This window comes from Medicago sativa, chromosome 2, assembly GCF_051527215.1.
Source record: "Medicago sativa cultivar Bolivia chromosome 2, Bolivia_mono, whole genome shotgun sequence".
NCBI classification, from domain to species: domain Eukaryota; kingdom Viridiplantae; phylum Streptophyta; class Magnoliopsida; order Fabales; family Fabaceae; genus Medicago; species Medicago sativa.
The window spans coordinates 23,553,860-23,575,244 of NC_140750.1; the positions used below are offsets into that span (position 1 = coordinate 23,553,860).

Below are 21,385 nucleotides of genomic sequence, written 5' to 3' on the forward strand. Positions count from 1 at the left end.
CCCAATATTTAGACATAGGGAAATATTTCTCCAAGAACTTCAGCTCTAACTCTTCCCATGTTTGGACAGTCCCGTTTGGTATTGTTAGCAACCAATCTTTTGCTCTTCCCGTCAAGGTGAAAGGAAATAGCCTTAGCTTCTTTTGTGCTTCAGTCACGGTGGCTGGTTGCACACAAAACTCGCAAGTTTCAGCAAAGCGGCTCAAGTGTTCATGAGGACTCATGGCTTCAGTCCCATCAAATTGCTTGTCCCTCAAACCGTTGAGGACAGTTGTCTTGATGTCGAAAGCTACGGGGTTAGCTGGTTGAAAAGTGTGGGTCAGTTGACCGCGATGAGTGGCTAACCCATAGTCTCCAAGCTTAGGTCTCGGTGGTACAACTCCTTCTCCTTCCATAGTTGCAGATTTAGGAGAAGAGATCGTTTCAGATTCAGTTGAGAGTGGCTCCGGTATTTGTTCTCGAACACCCGGTGGAACGGACTGAGCTGACCTTTGCGACCGGACAGCTTTCCGAAGTGCTCTAGCAGTTCTTTCAATTTCCGGATCGTACTCTAAGTCGTCTGAGCTCTGTTTACCTCGCATAAACAGCAAAATACCTTAGTAGCACTGCACAACGCAAAGTAATCAAGTGAATATGAAAACAGAAAAATAAAAATTAAAAACAGAAAATTAAATTGCAAAAACCCTAAATTATAACGTAATTGCCTTGTTGAAATAATTCAACAGTCCCCGGCAACGGCGCCAAAAACTTAATAGATCTCTGGCAAGTGCACCAAATACTATCGAAGTAGTAAAAATATCGATCCCACGAGGACTGTTTTTAACTTCAATAATTCAATTGCGTTATAAAATTAGGATGTATAAAAGTTTATTTTGTTTTGCCACTAGGCAGTAGATTTGGTTTGATTTTATGAAATCAAATAAAAAAGAATAGATTTGATTAAGAAAATATGGAGAGAGATGAGATCAGGTCTTCGAATCCTCTATGTTTCCCCTAATTGGTTACTGCACCTATTGTTACTAATGATTTTCTAGTTTCACGATAGTTAACAAATTAGCCCTAATCAATCCCTTGAGTTAGGACCCTCTTCTTAAACTACAGCCCCTAATTCCTTAGGTGGTCTAATAATCCTTGAAGGTTTTATGAACGTTAACCTAATATCACTAACAAACGATTATCCATTCCTAGACTAACCATGTTTATTAGAACAATTCAATTAGGTCTAAGTCGAAAGCTATGGTCAGTAGTCATTCGATCTCACAAAATCATGTTTATATTTGATCAGGATATAAAAAGCATTAAGAACAATTGAATTGAATGAAGACTAGAAATTCATTAATAAACAATAGAGTTTCACAACAACATATGATCAATTAGGGTTACATAGGTTCATCTCCGACCTAATCTCTAAGAGATTTAGCTACTCATAATTGAGTTTACAAATAGCATAATCAATGAAAGAATTAAAGCATACATAAACTGGGTTAGAGATGATGAAATCCTCTCCGCTGCAGCCTTCTGGGTGTTAAAATCGCACTTTAGCTCTCCAAAATCATAACCCTTGTTCTTCAGATTGAGTGCAGTATTTATAGAAGTCATGGGCCTGACCCATCAAAATCGCGCCGCGCCATGTATATAGGCGTGCCGCGATTTCCTCTTTACAGGAAGTGTGTAATTTTGCTTCAAAAATCGCAGCACGGCTTGAAATTGGCGTGGCGCGATTTCCTTCGAACAGACTTCAAATTTTAAGCTTTTTGCACTCCAGAACAGTATAAATTGCATGAGAACTCTATCAAAATGTCACAATAAGTCCCTAATATTACGTAATGACAGGATGTCATCAGCAGGCCAACTTAACTACAGCTCGCTCGTTTTGCTCCTCAACTGTGTGAATCTCAAGAAGCTGATTACACCTATTCAAGAGCTCCTCGTATCGCCTCTTCAGTACACCAAAACTTATGTGAGAATCACCCTGTTTTATCAGCTCCTTAGCGGCATCCTCCTCTGTGAACAGTAGGTCCGCCTGCATCATCTCTATCCCCTCCTCACAGGTTAACTCTCTATCAGGAAGGAGTCTCCCAGTGATGGGGATGCCTAGGAGACACGCCACATCATCTAGTGTGATGGTCATCTCTCCAACAGGTAGATGGAAGCTACTGGTCTCCTCATGCCATCTCTCTGTCATCGCACAAACAAACCCGTGAGATATGTTCTCGTACCCACTAGTCAGGAGGGGAGTCAGACCGGACATATTCACTTCATTCCAAAACCACTCATTTTGTTCCCCCGTAATAGGCAATGCCAAATTTTTAATGCTCAGCTTCTTCCCGTGCGAGATACCTTTCACCCTATGTTTTCTTCGAAACTGAAATACAAAAACAAAACACAACAAACAACACCGTTAAATAAATAACAAGTAAAACAAACATTAAATATATGCTAACATAAATGTTAAGTCTAACATTAAATAAGTAAAATAATAATTAGAATAAGTTGTATAAATAGTAAAAGAAGTAAAATAAACACTGAGTAAGAATAACATAGACATTTAACAACATTAAGGTAGTGTTTGGCCTGACTTATTTTCAACTTTTCTACTCTGAAAAAGGAGAAGTTCGGCCAAACATAATTTTTGAGAAGCTCTTGGTATAAAAAGTTACTTATTTTTCTTGTGTAAAATATACAATTTAAGCACTTTTGACAAAGTTGTTGAGATCAACTTTTAAAAAACCTCGGCTCCTTTTTTTCAGATTTCAGTCCTTCGATTCTCGGCTCCAACATTTAAATTGCAACTTTTTATTTAAGAATTTTACTTCCTGTCAATCGGTGATCATTGTTTTTTTATTTTATACCTTTATAAAAGTGCCAATTCTCATCAAAATTGTCTCACTGCAATTAAATGAAAAAAGTATGCGATAATGTTTCATTTTTTTTTTGTCAAGAAAATGTTTCATATTTTTGTTTTTGTTTTGAAGATACAATGTTTCATATTGGTGAGTAATTTTTTTTAATATAATATAGACCTTTTTTAACTTAGCTATAGTATAAAACTTTCAAGCATTGATCATATCATTATAACAAGTATAGTAGAAACTCCATTAAAATAAAATTCATTTTTTAGAAAATAATAAAATAAACTTTAGCAAAAAGAAATACACTATGTCATCTTTTTAAAGAAAATACACTGTCATTGTTGTTACATCCTAGTAGTTCGGTTGTGATCATATTTTATGAAAAAATCTTGTGGTAGAAGTTAAGTCACCACATTTCCCACGTATATTTATTTGAGTATATGTTGGTCACTTGATCAGTACCAAAATAAAAAATGATCAAAATATTTCTTAAAAAAAAAAGATCAAAATATATTCTTGAATATAATGCATATGAATTTTTATTGTACATTTAAAATTTAATCAAAATTTATAGTTAATTATAGCATTAAAAAAACAGAGTTTTGTAAAAATGTTCTATCAAATAAATTTTAACTTCAGAACAGTCTTAAGCTAAAAACTTTGAAATATACCAAACGGCTTAAACTTTATTTTAAAAGTTCTTTTTTTCTACTTTGATTCAAAAGTAACTTTTAGGCCGAATTTCAAAACAAAACAAAAAAGAAGTAAAATAAACATTAAATTATATTTACATCGGCATCAACCCATATCCTGCATGCCACATGTCCACCAAAGTTAGCTAAAAGCGTGAGATCAGAAGGCCCCCCTGCATAGCCGTCCTGGCCGGCCTCGTACACCACCCTCGGCACCCCCTGAAAACGAGGCTCAGGCTGCTCATGCTGCTCAGCCTCATCATTCCGCTGAGGCTCCTCAATAACAGGTGGCTCCTCAAAAGCAGGCTCCGGAATAACAAACTGGTACTGGTGAGGCTGAGGCTCCTGAAACTGATACGCATCATGCGGCTGCAGATAGACCTCATAATGCTGCTGATACTGCGTCGGGTCCATAGTATGGGATGGACCCGTCTGCGACGTTGACCCCCTGCAGCATCATCTCCATCTCTAGCAAATCTTGTTCCCCCACCTCTCACTCGACCAGCCATAGGAGGGCGTAATGCTTCTTTCTCCCTCCGTGCACTACTAGTAGGGGCCATCCTCCCTGCCCTAAATCTGTCACTCCTATCCTGAGGCGGCTCAGGCGGTCTCTGAGACGTATTCCTCCGAGGCATATCTGCACAACATTTAACAAAACACAAATTCAATATACATTTTGACACGCACATTGTGTCATTTCCAACAATTCAACAACAACACTAAAATTCCAACAATGTCATTTCAATCTGTAAACTACCACATTGCAGTCAAACATGTTATAATCAAAATTAACAAACCATATGCTAACTAATTTGATAAGTCACAATCCAAAAAAACAAAATAATTACCATTGAAACATTTTACCAAACACATGGTGTGCAATTTTCAAACAACTACCTTAATCTAACAATTTGTAGACCTAAACAACCACATTCTACTCTAAACAACTTCTAAACAACAATTCCTAAGTTAATTCGTCACTAACAATCATCAAAACTAACATGCAAGCCAAATTTATAAAAACCTAAAAATGTTATATTTCTTCAAAAAAACTAAAATTTCTACAAGTTAAATGCAATTAAGTAGGGTAATCATCACTTACTTGATAATGTGGGAGAAATTGGCTTTGAATGGCGCAAGAATGATGAAAATCGGATATGGGGGGAAAATTTTCGAAGTTGGGAAGTTGGAGAAATGAGGGAAATGTGCTTCTGTGTTGGTGTTATATGACTTAACTAACGCTGCGCAAGTTAACTCACGCAGCGCATGTTAAGTCACGTATAAAATATAACTTGCGCAAGTTAAGTTGCGCAGCGTGACTTAACTTGCGCAGGGGTAAAAATGGAAGGGCTGCAGGGTGCGAGTGATTTGTGCTGGGTGGAGAGCAAAAATCAGATTTGAATTCTTAAAAAGAATTCTGCTCTTTACCCAACACTTTTTACTCGCTTCCAACTGAAAAGACCAAAATACCTCTGCGTGAGTTAAGTTATGTTGCGTAACTTAACTCACGTTGTGTGTTGTTTTAAGGCCAGGCAGAACCTCATTTCCTCATTTCTAATCTAAAATTCCAAAATTTCTCTCAAATCCGAAAATCTTTCAAAAACAACACTCCAATAACAAGTTTTCATAATCAAACATCATTAACCTATTTATGTTATGTTTGATTTTTCCTCTTAAATTAGATTTTTTTAGTTTTATGGTTATGTTTAAATTTTGATTTTTTTTTCAAAAAATGATACAATGTTTCATGTAAATGACTTATATTGCTTAATTGTTATGATGTTTGCATGTTTATGTTAGATTTTTTTTTATCTTATATTAGATTTTTTTAGTTTTAGGGTTTTGTTTAAATTTTGATTTTTTTGCAAGAAATGATACTATGTTACATGTAAATGACTTATATTGCTTAATTGTTTAGATGTTTGCATGTTTATGTTGTAGTTTTTAGTTTTAGGGTTTATGTATAATTTGCACTCCAAGTGTTTGATAAAACGTTTGAATGAGTTCTTCATTGATTGTTTAATTTTTTATGGTGTAGGTAGGTTTGAAACAATGACCGATTTGTTCAGTCGTAGCGTATGCTTCAACGGTGGAAATCCTCACATGTTCAAGGTCTGGTACATAATGTCACGTTAAAAGGTGTCAAGGATCAAATAGATGAAATCAACCAAGGACTCAACCCCGGAGACACAAGGAGTGTGAAATACATTTGGTATGAACGTCCAACGTTGGACGACGGGAGAATAACGTTCAGTCGGCTAGAATTAAAGAACGACGCCGATGTGAGGAGCATGTTCTCGATTTTTTGGCAGCACAACATGGTTCCGTTTATCGATATGTTTTGTCACGTTGCAGAGATCAACTGAAGATATTCTCAACAGTTTGATTCTGTCAGAAGATCGTGATTAGGTAGGGAATGCTTCAAACCTGTTAAACCACAACTCTCAAGCATTCACCCGGAAGTTTTATTGTTCCTTTCAAAAATTAGGTAGTGTATTTATTTTGTTGGAATATAAATTAAATTCTTGTTGGTTTGAAAAGTCAAAAGATTAAGAGAACACAACATGTATTATGCAGAATCAGCTATATAAGTTATGATATCGAATTCCTACATATAAGATGAGTGTCACATAATGCACCTCATTCTTTATGTGATGACTCGTCTTATATGAGGGAATTCGATGTGATAACATATATAGTTGATTTTGTAGAATACATATGTTTTGTTCTCTTCATTCTTTTGAGGAGAATATAATGTAATGTAATGTTGATAACATAATGTAATGTGATTTTTATTCGAATTCACGCTGAGTTTATTTAGTCTTTATTCGAATTTATTTATTCTTTAATACGCAATTTTTATTCGAATTCACGTTGAGTTTATTTAGTCTTTATTCAAATTTATTTATTCTTTAATACGTAATTTTTATTTTATTCACGCTGAGTTAATTTAGTCTTTATTCAAATTTATTTATTCTTTAATACACAATTTTTATTCGAATTCACGCTGAGTTTAATTAGTCTTTTTTTCAAATTTATTTATTCTTTAATACACAATTTTTATTCGAATTTATTTATTCAATACGCAATCATAAAATAAATGCAAATAGAAACAAAAATAAAGGAACATAAGTAATAGATATAAAACTCATTTTATTAGTATAATGGGGTAAAATTAAATCTGGGTTAAAAAAAAACCACCAGAAAACGATATAAAAAGAATCTTAGGCTATGAATTCAGCAAATCCTTAATGGGCAGAGTCATCTTCGTCATACCAATAACATTAACAATCTACTTGAGGGCACCCAAAATTGAACCTAGAACTTCCGGATACTCTTCTCCAAGATACTCATACAAGACAACACCAAGATGACCCATCAATTGTTCCTCATGGCACTGCTTCATGACAACAACAATTTTCGAAATGAGGTCTGCTGCTTGCTGCCTCACCTTTGCACTCTTGTTGTTTAATGTAAGACCCGTAATTTTAAGAATAAATAAATATTAATAATATAATATTATGTTACTTCGTTTATTTTAGTTTATGATCAAATAAAAATAAATAATACCTTCGACGATGAATTTTTATCGCTACTCGAATATTTTGTAGTTTTTGTCGCGATAGCGACTCATGATAAAAGTTTCAGAAAATTTCTCAATAATTTAATTTTCAGTCTCTTCCACAAACGGAAACTTTACCGCGCTTAATTTTTAAAACAAACTCCGTTTTGTACGAAATTTTTTGTATAGATTCATAAAATTATTTATGATAGATTTAAGCAATAAAAATATTTTTTCCATCGAAAATTTTCTCTCATAAGAACCAAATGTAACTATTATAGTCTAATGAGGATTTTGCCTCGCTGAGAATGAAAATATCTTCTCTCTCTTATCCTCTTATCTTCTTCTCACACGGTTACACACACATGCATATTCCAATTTTTTTGTTATAAATATATGTGTAGGTATGCCAAACAAAATTGCTCATTCTCACTTCATCTTATCTCTTCTCCCTCGTTCTCTCTCTTCTTTCTATAGTTTTCATTCTTTTCTCTTCTTTCTTTTTCTTCTTTCTTTCTTTCTTTCACGATTCTTTCTTCATTCTTCCTTCTTTCCTTGTTCTTCATTCCTACTTCTTCTTTCTTCTCCCTTCTACATATGAAAATTACAAGAAGCTTGAGAAAGGTAATAACACATGAAAAATCTACTCTTCTTTCCTCTTATCTCTCACGTGTCTCTCTCTTTCTCTATTCTTCATCCTTCTCTATTCTTTCATCTATGTTCTTTTTCATTCTTCTATCTTCTATCTTCTTCCTTCATCCATATTTCTTCATTCTTCTTTCTTTTTCACCCTTCTATATAACTTCTTCCACTTGCATATATGTATACACACAAAGCCAAAGCCAAAGCCAATCAATCTCAAAGGCTTTTCTCTCCTCTCTTCTCTCTCTCACGTGTTTCTTCTCTCTCAAGTCTTAGTTATTCTTTCTTCTCTCTAGTTGTTCTCTCATCTTCCTTCTTTCTTCTCTCTTCTACAAAAGAAAATTTCAAGAACCATGAGAAGGTAATAACTCACGAAAATATCTTCTCTTTGATTTCAATTTCCATCACCCAAATTTTTATAGAGAATCATAACTCAAACATAAACTTCTTATAAGGATATGAATCAAATCATTTGCCAAGGATTCATCCTCTTTTCTTTTTGGCCTATAACTTCTTTCTCCTTTAGGAACTAAGAACTTTCACTTTGAACTTGTTGTACAAAGGCTTAAAGGAAAATAAGTAAATAAATAATTAGAGACAAGCTAGGAGAACTTGGACATGAAAATTGTTAAAAAGAGATAGATTTATAGAGACATATAGAAAAGTGTGATGGATTTACTCTTCTCCTCCCTTGGGTGCCACACGATGGATTTATAAGGACCTCTTCTACAATTTCTTTCCTTGTTTATTTTATGGTTATGCCTCATGATCTCTAAATAAAAAGATTTTGATTACATGATTAATTTTTGGAAGTGAAACCTTAATTGTGCCTTTAATGCTACAAGAGTATTTTGGAACTAATGTTTCTTTTCTTTCTTATGATCTAAGCCAATATTATCACAAGACCTCCTTTTGATTAACTTAACTAATTTATCATTATATGATTAAAAATAAAAATACCATGTTCATGTCTTTTCTTTTATTTGGTTCACGTTTTTTTAGAAACAACTTGTTTACAAGTTCTTTACTCCCTTTGTACTTGTAGTAACTTGGTTCTAATTTTTACTCTTTTGTTTTTTGTTGTCTACTTCTTTAATTTATTTATTATCAAAATAAGTTTCACCTCCACCTATATATACATATGGACTTTATTAGACTCATAGGTTATAGTCATGGGCTTTAGAAAATATCTTATTTTTGGTATGAAAATAGATTATGAAGTTTGATTATATTTTTTGGTAAATTTAAGGAGAACTTAAAATTATACTTTTGTTATTACTTTGGGTTTAAAACCAGTGAGTTAGTTAGTAACTAAAAAGAATATGATAATTAGACACTAAAAATACTATTATATTTAGAATAGAAAATTTAGAATTTTTTTCTATGGGCTGGATTTTTCTCATAAGAACGTTTGTAGAAAAATAAATTGGTGTATTATGATACGAGTCCTTTAGAATAAAATGTTTGATTAAATTGTCATTTGACTTAGAAATAATGGAAAAATTATGTTTATGTTGTTGATAAATTTAGACATCGCGCGTAAACTATTAACGGACTTATAGAAGTTTGAGAAACGACATAAAAACAAACGAGATTCTATTGAGACAAAACGTTAAGAATTATTATAACTCAAGGTTTGTTTAGAATAAGGTAGTGCTGATTAAATTTAGAAAAAATATTTCTTAATCAAAAGTTATTTTAAAGTGTTAGGTTGCTTTAGAAAGAAGAAAACTTTTTAAAGTGTTAACCATTACCTAAAAGAAAATAATAATAGATCTTGGCGTTATTTTAAATCTTCAAAATCATGGCCTTCTCGGGTATAACCTCATCATGTTCTGTTTCTTATTCTCTCTCTCTCTCTAGTCCGATCATCTCTTTGTATTCCTTTAGTTTATCTTTTTCCTTATCTTGAGTGTTGGGTCAAGAACTTTGAGAAAATGAGATCGTGAGAGTTTGAGTGAGAGCAGAGTGAGATTGTGAGAAAGTTTGGAGAAGTGAATAAGAAGAGAAATAAAACCATTTAATTGGAGGGCTATTGGATTATTGAGGGTTTTTGACGTCTAAAAGAAATTAAAAAGCGAAAGACATATTCGTTTGGATGAAAAGCTATTCGAGGTAAGGGGCACTTTCTTATACATCATAGTTACTTAAATGTGTGGTTGGTTTATGTGCTTATGTATGTGTTGTTTGTGAATAAATATGATATGCTATCAATTTGATTATGATCTGTTGATGTGCTTTGTTTTCAAAATAATTGAAATGCTTGATGAATTTATGCTTTTATGCATGAGATGAATTGTTTACATATGCTTTTGAGATATGTAAGTGGTTGCATTAGCATATAAGGGGAATCGTATGCTCATGCATTTTATAGTAAACGTGGCCACCAGAGAGGAGTCACGAGGTGCACACCGGAGAGGTGGCACGGGGTGTGTTGAAGACCACCTTATCCCGTAGTGGATCATTGAGTCTGATAGATGGGTAGATACTCATCTCCTTATGTGGAGTTGCCACAACCCTCTGCGGAGGTGTATTAACTCCGGAATCATTTGCATGTGATGTCCTGTGATAGGCTTCACACTCATGTAGAGTCTGCATTTTTAGGCTAAATGTGCATTATTATAATTTATATGTTGAATGTTTATTTTAAAGCCATTTACGATGCCTACATGCAATGCGTGTTGTATTTCTGTAATTATGTTGTTTTTAGATCCTGACCCTTTACATTAATTCGTGGATCGGGCTTTGCCCCACATCCAAATAGGGAGTCGTTAAGCGGGAGTGACAAAGACTTTGGAGGAGTAGCAGTTTGGGAAGTCAAGCTTGGGTCAACAGTAGGTCTCAAACCAATTCTTATCAGTTTAGAGTAAAGGATCAACTTTAGGATTGTTTTTAATTTTAGTTAACACTTTTCATAGAAAATTCTCCCTCTGCGTAGGGATGTAAGTGTGTCTTGTAAATTGATCAGCCGTCATACAAAGCGCTATATAACTCTGACGTTCATTTTGAAAAGGAACCTTTAATTTATTTTGTGAATAAAATTCTATAACTTGTGTTTAATAAAGTTTAACAGTTTTCTTTCGTTAAAAAAAAACAGACGCGCAATTTTTGGTGCTGAAAAACGGGGCGTTACATTGTGGTATCAGAGCTTTGGTTGACTTTTCTTGCAGTCTTTGAGTCTTTTGTCCTAAGCTGATCAACATTCGGGTATAGTGGGAGAAATTTGTTTGGAGTCTTGTTATACTCTGAACTTTTTCCCTTTTGTGAAGCAAGTTTTGTTTCATTTAGTCAATCGTTTCTTCACTCAAACAAGTAGTTGTACCACATATCTATTAAGGTATCACTAGGTTTTGAGTCTTATAGGAGCTTAGTGGGTCAGAGAGGCAATTTCTACTATATATAATTTGTTTACCCCTACAATCTATTGAGATTTATCTCGAAGTGGATTGGATAATATTTTATTAAGTCATGTTGAACGGAACATGTTTTCTTATCTACTGTTATAGTGTGTATAGACGTCAAATACATTAAGTTAAAAGGGTATGAGAGCATCACTTCATGGGTCCTTAAAAGGAAAATATCTGTGTTAATTTGAGGACGGAGTTAAAAACTATTAGCGTTTGGATCTAGGACCCAATACGATCTAGTAATTGGTAAACATATTTTCGAAATGAAACGAATGTTGTTTAGTTAAGCGTAAAATTGCTAAATATAAGCTCATAACATGTGGTTTTAAATATTATGTTTGTGAATTTCAAAGAATGATACAGTGAGATGAATAACTCCAAGAGAATTTTTATAGTACTAAGCAGTTTGTTTTTGTTTACGAGCAATGAAATATTCGTATCACCAAGTTTCGAGGACGAAACTCTTTTTAGGGGGGTAGTAATGTAAGACCCGTAATTTTAAGAATAAATAAATATTAATAATATAATATTATGTTACTTCGTTTATTTTAGTTTATGATCAAATAAAAATAAATAATACCTTCGACGATGAATTTTTATCGCTACTCGAATATTTTGTAGTTTTTGTCGCGATAGCGACTCATGATAAAAATTTCAGAAAATTTCTTGATAATTTAATTTTCAGTCTCTTCCACAAACGGAAACTTTACCGCGCTTAATTTTTAAAACAAACTCCGTTTTGTACGAAATTTTTTGTATAGATTCATAAAATTATTTATGATAGATTTATGCAATAAAAATATTTTTTCCATCGAAATTTTTCTCTCATAAGAACCAAATGTAACTAGTATAGTCTAATGAGGATTTTGCCTTGCTGAGAATGAGAATATCTTCTCTCTCTTATCCTCTTATCTTCTTCTCACACGGTTACACACACATGCATATTCCAATTTTTTTGTTATAAATATATGTGTAGGTATGCCAAACAAAATTGCTCATTCTCACTTCATCTTATCTCTTCTCCCTCGTTCTCTCTCTTCTTTCGATAGTTTTCATTCTTTTCTCTTCTTTCTTTTTCTTCTTTCTTTCTTTCTTTCTTTCACGATTCTTTCTTCATTCTTCCTTCTTTCCTTGTTCTTCATTCCTATTTCTTCTTTCTTCTCCCTTCTACATATGAAAATTACAAGAAGATTGAGAAAGGTAATAACACATGAAAAATCTACTCTTCTTTCCTCTTATCTCTCACGTGTCTCTCTCTTTCTCTATTCTTCATCCTTCTCTATTCTTTCATCTATGTTCTTTTTCATTCTTCTATCTTCTATCTTCTTCCTTCATCCATATTTCTTCATTCTTCTTTCTTTTTCACCCTTCTATATAACTTCTTCCACTTGCATATATGTATACACACAAAGCCAAAGCCAAAGCCAATCAATCTCAAAGGCTTTTCTCTCCTCTCTTCTCTCTCTCACGTGTTTCTTCTCTCTCAAGTCTTAGTTATTCTTTCTTCTCTCTAGTTGTTCTCTCATCTTCCTTCTTTCTTCTCTCTTCTACAAAAGAAAATTTCAAGAACCATGAGAAGGTAATAACTCACGAAAATATCTTCTCTTTGATTTCAATTTCAATCACCCAAATTTTTATAGAGAATCATAACTCAAACATAAACTTCTTATAAGGATATGAATCAAATCATTTGCCAAGGATTCATCCTCTTTTCTTTTTGGCCTATAACTTCTTTCTCCTTTAGGAACTAAGAACTTTCACTTTGAACTTGTTGTACAAAGGCTTAAAGGAAAATAAGTAAATAAATAATTAGAGACAAGCTAGGAAAACTTGGACATGAAAATTGTTAAAAAGAGATAGATTTATAGAGACATATAGAAAAGTGTGATGAATTTACTCTTCTCCTCCCTTGGGTGCCATACGATGGATTTGTAAGGACCTCTTCTACAATTTCTTTCCTTGTTTATTTTATGGTTATGCCTCATGATCTCTAAATAAAAAGATTTTAATTACATGATTAATTTTTGGAAGTGAAACCTTAATTGTGCCTTTAATGCTACAAGAGTATTTTGGAACTAATGTTTCTTTTCTTTCTTATGATCTAAGCCAATATTATCACAAGACCTCCTTTTGATTAACTTAACTAATTTATCATTATATGATTAAAAATAAAAATACCATGTTCATGTCTTTTCTTTTGAGTAATTAGCCAAATACCCCCCCGAAATTGCAAGGCGCGTCAATTACCCCCCTGTAGTTAACGAAATATCAATTACCCCCCCCGAAATTGATAAACGTTAGTCAATTACCCCCCTCCGTTAATTTCCTCCATCCAACATGCTGATGTGGCAGTTAACTGCCCACGTGGCACTGCCACATGGTCAGAAAAGGCATGCCACGTCAGAGGGGGGTAATTGACTATATTTTTTAATTTTTTTTTGAAATTTTTTTTTTTTTTTTTAACAAAAATATGATTTTTCCTTGCATATTTATAATAATTGATCACCACTATGAATCTTATTCCTTCTATATGCTAATTTATATGACTAATATATGTCATTGTCATTATTATCACTACTATATAATGTGAAGTTGATGGTGTGTTTCGATTTGGACAGAAGAGGGGGAATTGAAGCTTGCTTTAGGGCTTAATAATGATGAAAATGATAATGGAAGCTTTGCACGTTGATTTTTATTGAAGTACATGATAGTATTGTTGTGTATGTTGGTAGTTTTGATTAAAATTCTTGGTTCACAATAGTTATATGAAATATGTATTGTTGTTCTAAGTATTTTCTTATGTGTATTGAAAACAAATGTAAGAGGCAATTATGCTAAGCTGTTTGTGCTGCTATTGTTCTAAGTTGTTTGTGTTGTTATTGTTCCAACAAGTTCGTGTCAAAAACCCCCCTGTAGTTTATCAATAATGGTCAAAAACCCCCCTGTATTTGAATTATTTGGGCTTATGTTTTGACAGAACCTGTTATGCTAGTTCTGTTTGTGGCTGGTGGCGTGTTTCTGCGGCCTGCAGTGTCTGGGTGCCTGCAGTGTCTAGGTGCATGAGTGTCTAAGTTTATAATCTATGACTAAGGTATGCTACTATATGACAGAATTATCTCTGTGAAATCATCATTTAAGTATGCTACCTATAATGACAGTATAAGCATAGAACAGTATAATGACAGTATAAGCATAGAACATCTATATGACAGAACTATATGACAGAATTATCTCTGTATAAGCACATTATATAGCAGTGATAATAATGACAGTGGCATATATTAGTCATATAAATTAGCATATAGAAGGAATAAGATTCATAGTAGTGATCAATTATCATAAATTTGCAAGGAAAAATCATATTTTTGTTCAAAAAAAAAATTTCAAAAAAAAAAAATTCAAAAATATAGTCAATTACCCCCCTCTGACGTGGCATGCCTTTTCTGACCATGTGGCAGTGGCACGTGGGCAGTTAACTGCCACATCAGCATGTTGGATGGAGGAAATTAACGGAGGGGGGTAATTGACTAACGTTTATCAATTTCGGGAGGGTAATTGATATTTCGTTAACTACAGGGGGGTAATTGACGCGCCTTGCAATTTCGGGGGGGTATTTGGCTAATTACTCCTTTTCTTTTATTTGGTTCACGTTTTTTTAGAAACAACTTGTTTACAAGTTCTTTACTCCCTTTGTACTTGTAGTAACTTGGTTCTAATTTTTACTCTTTTGTTTTTTGTTGTCTACTTCTTTAATTTATTTATTATCAAAATAAGTTTCACCTCCACCTATATATACATATGGACTTTATTAGACTCATAGGTTATAGTCATGGGCTTTAGAAAATATCTTATTTTTGGTATGAAAATAGATTATGAAGTTTGATTATATTTTTTGGTAAATTTAAGGAGAACTTAAAATTATACTTTTGTTATTACTTTGGGTTTAAAACCAGTGAGTTAGTTAGTAACTAAAAAGAATATGATAATTAGACACTAAAAATACTATTATATAAAATTAGTTGAAATTTTTTAAATCATTTTTCAAACGAAAAAACATTATGAATACTTGAACTAATAAAAAAACCGTATAGTTGAGTCTTTGTATTTTTATTAGGTTCCTCAGCTTTTCAAAAAAAATAAAAATTATAACTGGGTCCGTGAACATATGATTACTCTTTGATTAAACAAATCAAGTTTAGGCCGTTTCTTTAAAATTAATGAAAACAAATATATTTCAGATCTTCAAGTTATATTTGTGTGTATCTTTTTTATTTTACTATTTTGTTAAAAAAAATGATTTTTATCCTAAAAACTATTTTATTTAATTTAAAAATATAATTTTCAATCAAAAGGTGAGAATAAAAAATCTCATTTTATAATTTTAAAAAACACAAATTGACACTTTTATTTAATAAAAAAAAAACACTAAATCATTTATATCAAAATCACTTATCATAATGAATGAGCACTAAAATATCAAAAATGATTTTTTAGATAATCTTAAACTTACAGTCCCTTATTGGATTAACTAACATTGAAGAACATCATGGTCTGATGTCTAATTCATTTAACTCCTAAAAATACTTGATATTAATGTGTGGAAACCACATGGAATTGGGGGTGTTTACGGTGCGGTTTAGATCAGTTTTGAGGTAAAATGTCATCCGATTTAAAATAAAAATCATATGCAGTTTGGTTCGGTTTGGATGACTATTCTAAAAAAAAATTGAACCAATCTGATCCAAATATACACGGTTTAATTTGGATAGGTTTTTGGATATCCAAAATGCAAAATATATGTTTTTTATTTACTTTTTCGAAGAATATAATTTTTTTATTAATATTAATATTACATAAACACGGTAAAATAATAGGTTTGATACAAAATATATTAAAAAGTTAAAATTACAATATGAAAATTATCGATTATTTTTTAAACAAATGAAGCTATAATAATATTGATTAAATTAGTGCAATATATAAGATTAAAATCCAACAAGAAACATAACAATTCAATATATAATACTATTAAAAGAATAAATAAGTGTTAATATTTACTTTTGCGGTTCGGTTCATTTGGTTTAATTTTGAAAAAATGATCCAAAATTCGATCCGATCCTAGTGGTTTTTACAAAACAACATCCAAACACATCCAAAAATATTCGGTTTTCTTGGATCGGTTTGCGGTTTTATTTTGGATCGGTTTTGATTTGAACACCCCTACATGAAATAAATGTAAACAACTAGATTCAAGTAAGATATATTGTCAATGTAAATGCTTTTTATATCATCAAACCATAATCCTCAATTTGTTAAAAACATTTTAACTTTAATCATAATTTTTCTAAACATATTAGTTTGTGATTTACTCAAGTGTAAAACTTTTTACAAATTAAATTTAAAAAATTTAGTAGGGTGAATTGATTTTACCCTATCAATTTTTTCGGTTAATTTAAAATCAAAACAAATGCATTTTTTCCAAACAAATAAAATTTGAGTTCAATATAACAAGTTATAAGTTCTTAAACCTAAGTTAAATTTACAGTAGTTAATTTGTTAAGTTTATTCAAAATTAAATATTTAGATGATCTTATGTTTATTCAAAATCAAATTTTCCAAACAAATAAAATTTGAGTTCAATATAACAAGTTATAAGTTCTTAAACCTAAGTTAAATTTACAGTAGTTAATTTGTTAAGTTTATTCAAAATCAAATATTTAGATGATCTTATGTTTATTCAAAATCAAATATTTTAGAGATAAATTTACAGTGATTAATTTGTTAACACAAATGAAATCTGTTAGTAACACATGAATCCTAACTTAGATATTGCTACTTCTTTGGCGACTCATTTCAAAATCATTATTTTTTTATATTTTTAAGTTAAAACTTTTTAAAAAATTTAAAACATCCAAAATATAAATTCAATATTATATGGTTAATAATTGAGATAAGTATTCCATCATGCATAAGTTAGTTTTTACTATTTGATCAATAAATTGTACCATGAGATTAAATGAGATATATGATGAAACTTAACTTAATGATTCAATAATAAAAAACACATTTGTGCATTATTCAAGATAATTTTACGTGTGCATATCATACAGAGCTCTAATATATATATATATATATATATATATATATATATATATATATATATATATATATATATATATATATATATATATATATATATATATTGGAGAGAAAAGTCAAATACCTGTTGGCCTCATCATTTATAGTTGCTATAAGACATAGCATCTTGAGTACTTAGTGTCTTAGTTTTTTGAGAACTAGAATTTGCCTCAGGAGGAGGATCCGAATAGCTCATATGTTTCATTTGGTCCGAGACTTCATTTTTCTTAGCATCATTCGAATTCGTATTTGTAGGAGGATCTTCCGAATAGCTCATACCATTATTTGTTGAACTCATTTTTGTAATTTTTTTTTATGCTAATACAAATATTATGTTTAAGCAAAACGAGCTAGATAATAATGTATTTATAACCCTAGAATGCTTGCTGCATTATACAAAGTAATGTACCATGTAATTCAATGGTAAGTTTTGGCCAAATTCATTTAAGCATTTTAGAGACCACGCGAAATAGAATTAATTAGTTGAGGTTTTAATGCCATGAGCCGAGTCAAAATGATTTAAATTATTAGTGTTTAAATTGCAATACTACCCTTCTTGTTTTTCTTTATAAAAAGATTTGGTGAATGAGAAATTTTTATTAATAACTATGATGCCGACATTTTTATAACTGTTTTTGAACTCTATTACAATGTCAAGTTGTACCCTTCATTTTTATAACCTGTTTTGTTAGCTTGAGACCTTAAGACGTATGAGGTTTGACTTCCCTTCGGTATCAATTTTGGTGATTTAGTTTAACTTCTTCTTCTTCCTTTTTTAAATACAAACCCTCATCTGATCTACCAAGTTTGTAGTACAATTCTTTTGCAAATACTTAGGAAATGATATGTTTTGGTCTTAAGGAATTTCTCTGCCTTGTTTTTTTTTTTTTTTTTTTATCTATACAAGTTAGACATTTAGAAATGTTCAAATGCTAGACAATACAAAAAAAAGAGGAAAGATTGCAAATATTGGAAACGAATTGCCAATTTCGATACGGCATCCATCGACTTTCATTATTTTATTATTGAGAAATGCTAGTTTTTATTTTTTTACAAAAACATAGTGATAGGTTTGCAAAGGGAGAAATAGTTTGTTAGTTGGTATAGAATATTGGACCTCCGTCCCAGTGAGTTTAACTCAGTTGATAGAAACAATGCATAATATATGTAAGGGCTGGAGTTCAAACTCTGGATACCCCGCCTCTACACGTTTAATATGTATGAGCTCAATCCACTAAACTAGACACAAAAAAAAAGAATATTTAATCTCCATGCAATAAAATCACTTTTAGCTTCTCAACTCATATAGACTGAGATATCCTGACTTTTTCTTTATAATTTTTTCATTCGTAATTTACGCATATTTTTTAACAAAAAATTTTATTTAACAACCAGATCCCTGCTCAAGACGAATAGAGACCGGTGAAACAGAAAATACAAACTAGATGAGCCGTATATAGGCGGAACACCAAAAAATAAACACCCTGAGTACAACTCTCACCAAAAAGCACGTCACCACCTAAAACAGACACCTTCACGAAAACGACCATTGAAAAACGATATCCAACACCACCCATCGTCACTACTCACCCCCGAAGAACACTCCTCAAAATTAAACTCCCAGTCCCCAACACCAAAGTTGAGCCACATCCGAAAAGCTCGTATCAGAAAGATCATTCAGCTTCCACCACCTCTCGACCTCCGATCCACCGAAAGAAACACCATAAAAAAGCCCAAAACCAAACTTGATCCAAAGAACTGACTCCCGATCTCGAATCAAAAGTGATCGGGCCGCCAAACTTTAGGACCAAAACAAAAGGGCACCCCTTACCCCCGATACACCAGAGAAATACCGTATCGAGCCAAACAAGATTGCAGCTAGACACTGACTCCCGATCTCGAAGCAAAAGTAACCGACCCACCGGAACCCAACACACAATAAGTAAGACAAACGACATGATATATGGTGGTGCAAACAACAAACAAATCAAAAGGAAAAGACTCAGCTTAATGGGACACGCAGCGTTCAAACACCCTAAACACCTTAACAATCCAAAAACGCAAACAAGAGCTAGTGACGACGAACATGGACCGTGTAACAGAGACTGCCTCCAAAGGAAATCCCCTCAAACAACACCCGTCTCCTCACCTAAACAACATCAACCACCCCGTTTAATAGCTCCCGTACGCAAACCGTTCCGATACCAAATCATGGTCCCAACAAAAAAAACTGTAATATAAAGAGTAAATGAGATTTACACATCAGAAAGTAAAATGAGATTTTTATTTGGGATCAAGAGTAAATGCAATCTTTAACTAAAATATAAAGGTTCTAAAAAAAAAACTATAATATAAAGGTTGTTTTTTTACTACGATTCTCAATCCACTGTTTTAATAATGGTGGACGAACCTTTATTATTTATTATTTTGCAAATTTCAATCAAATATTATAATTTTTCTTCTCTGAGGACTATCTCAACATACAATGTTGATCACATCCATTTTATTTTTTATTTTGTGATTTCGTCGTCTTATTGTGACGTTAGTTTGTTCATCATTTTGTTTGTTTTTCTTGTTTCGTTCAGATATTTATATTTGTTCGGTTCAGATTGTCAAATCAGATTTGATCAAGTGCAGATCCAATCAATGACTTTGACGTCGTTCACGTTGCAAATTCGGAGATATGGATATTCCAGAGACTTGAATATAGTCATATGTGTAGGCTTTTGTACTTTGTCGTTTTATGCTATTAGCATGAATGTTGCGAGTTTGTTCGCATATTCATCTTTTTTGTTTTTAGCGAATTTGCATTGTATTGATGAACTCTTTCAATTTGAATGAATAAATATCATTTATTTTTGTCAAAAAAAAATGCTGATATTTTTGGGCTAAACATCTTTACAAGAGTTCAAGCCCGAGACCTGGTATAGTTGTTCCTCTTCTCTACTACTCTTTTATCTTGTTTTTCTTCGATTCAATTGTAGTTTTGCTTTACATTGTTGTTATCACTTGCGATTGTTTTTGGTTATTAGTTGTTGATGACCCTTGCTCACACATCAAAGTTTATTGATGTCAGTTTTGATCCGAATTCACAACACTTCTCTCACCTGCAACGACTCTATCTCTCTTTCATTCCTAGTCACCGTCCACCACCCTCTGTCTTCAACTTCATCCACCATCGCCCATCATGCTGTCTCTTCACATCGGTCATCATCGCACAACCGATCACCATCCTCGTTTTCCAGATCGATCCTCCGTCTAGATCTCTCTCTTACATTGTTGTTATCTCACCATGTCATCCGTCCAACATCACACTGGCGTCCTTGTCTCTCCGTGTCCCACAATTGTGATTCTCCCCAACGTTGTTTTTCTAGGCAAAATGAGAAGGAAGCAGAAGAAGATGGGTAAATGAGAAGGAACGAGGAAAATTGTAGAGAAGGGATGGTGGTCGAAGAAGAAAGAAAAAGAAGCACAATGGTGATCAGATTGAGTTCTCTCGCTGAATCTCACTCTCTTGTTGGATCCTTCTCACTGATGGTCATTCGGTGGTGGTGAGGACCACATACATGAGAGGATAGAAGAGAAGGGTAGAGGAAGACGGGAGAAGATGGAAAAGAATGATAGTCAAAATTACCCATTTGCCCTTGTGTTATGTTAAAATAACAAAAGGGTCATGCTAACAAGTGCTCCAAAGAAACTTGTTGAGGATTCAAAAAAGAAAACAAATGCTAAATTTTATATTGAAAAAGTTGTTTTTTATTATTTCAGTAAATTGAATAAACAATTTTCAAAATAAAGTTTCTACTTTTAACTTCTTAACTAGTGCCTTAAGAACACTAGTTAGCATTTCCCATAACAAAAATACCCCGGTGTTGTATTTTTGCCCCAAAACATGTATTCAAATATCATTTTTCAAAAAAGTAACATTACTTCTCTCTTCCCAATATTTTATTGTTATTAGATCCACAATTATTCTATAAATATCAAGGTCCATCTTTTCCCTCAACAAAAAATTAAGGTCCACGTTAACAATTTTTCTTTTCGGAAGAATTGGTAATATGGCATAGTTCATTTCAATAGCGTGTAACAAAAT

General features: G+C 32.4%; 1 protein-coding gene and 1 long non-coding RNA gene across 2 annotated transcripts; one reads left to right on the forward strand and one right to left on the reverse strand.

Moving 5' to 3' along the window:
• Positions 1–1,839: 1,839 nt before the first annotated feature.
• Positions 1,840–6,922, reverse strand: LOC146945647 (uncharacterized). The gene is made up of 4 exons (XM_085748083.1): positions 6,862–6,922; positions 3,972–4,180; positions 3,643–3,888; positions 1,840–2,364 (listed from the first exon to the last, which is right to left on the reverse strand). The coding sequence occupies exons 1-4, from the start codon at positions 6,920–6,922 to the stop codon at positions 1,840–1,842; spliced, it is 1,041 nt and encodes a 346-aa protein (XP_085604209.1).
• A 604-nt stretch (positions 6,923–7,526) lies between these two features.
• Positions 7,527–10,811, forward strand: LOC146945648 (uncharacterized). The gene is made up of 2 exons (XR_015026447.1): positions 7,527–9,862; positions 10,512–10,811. It is a non-coding gene; the product is annotated as an uncharacterized LOC146945648 (long non-coding RNA).
• Positions 10,812–21,385: the final 10,574 nt, after the last annotated feature.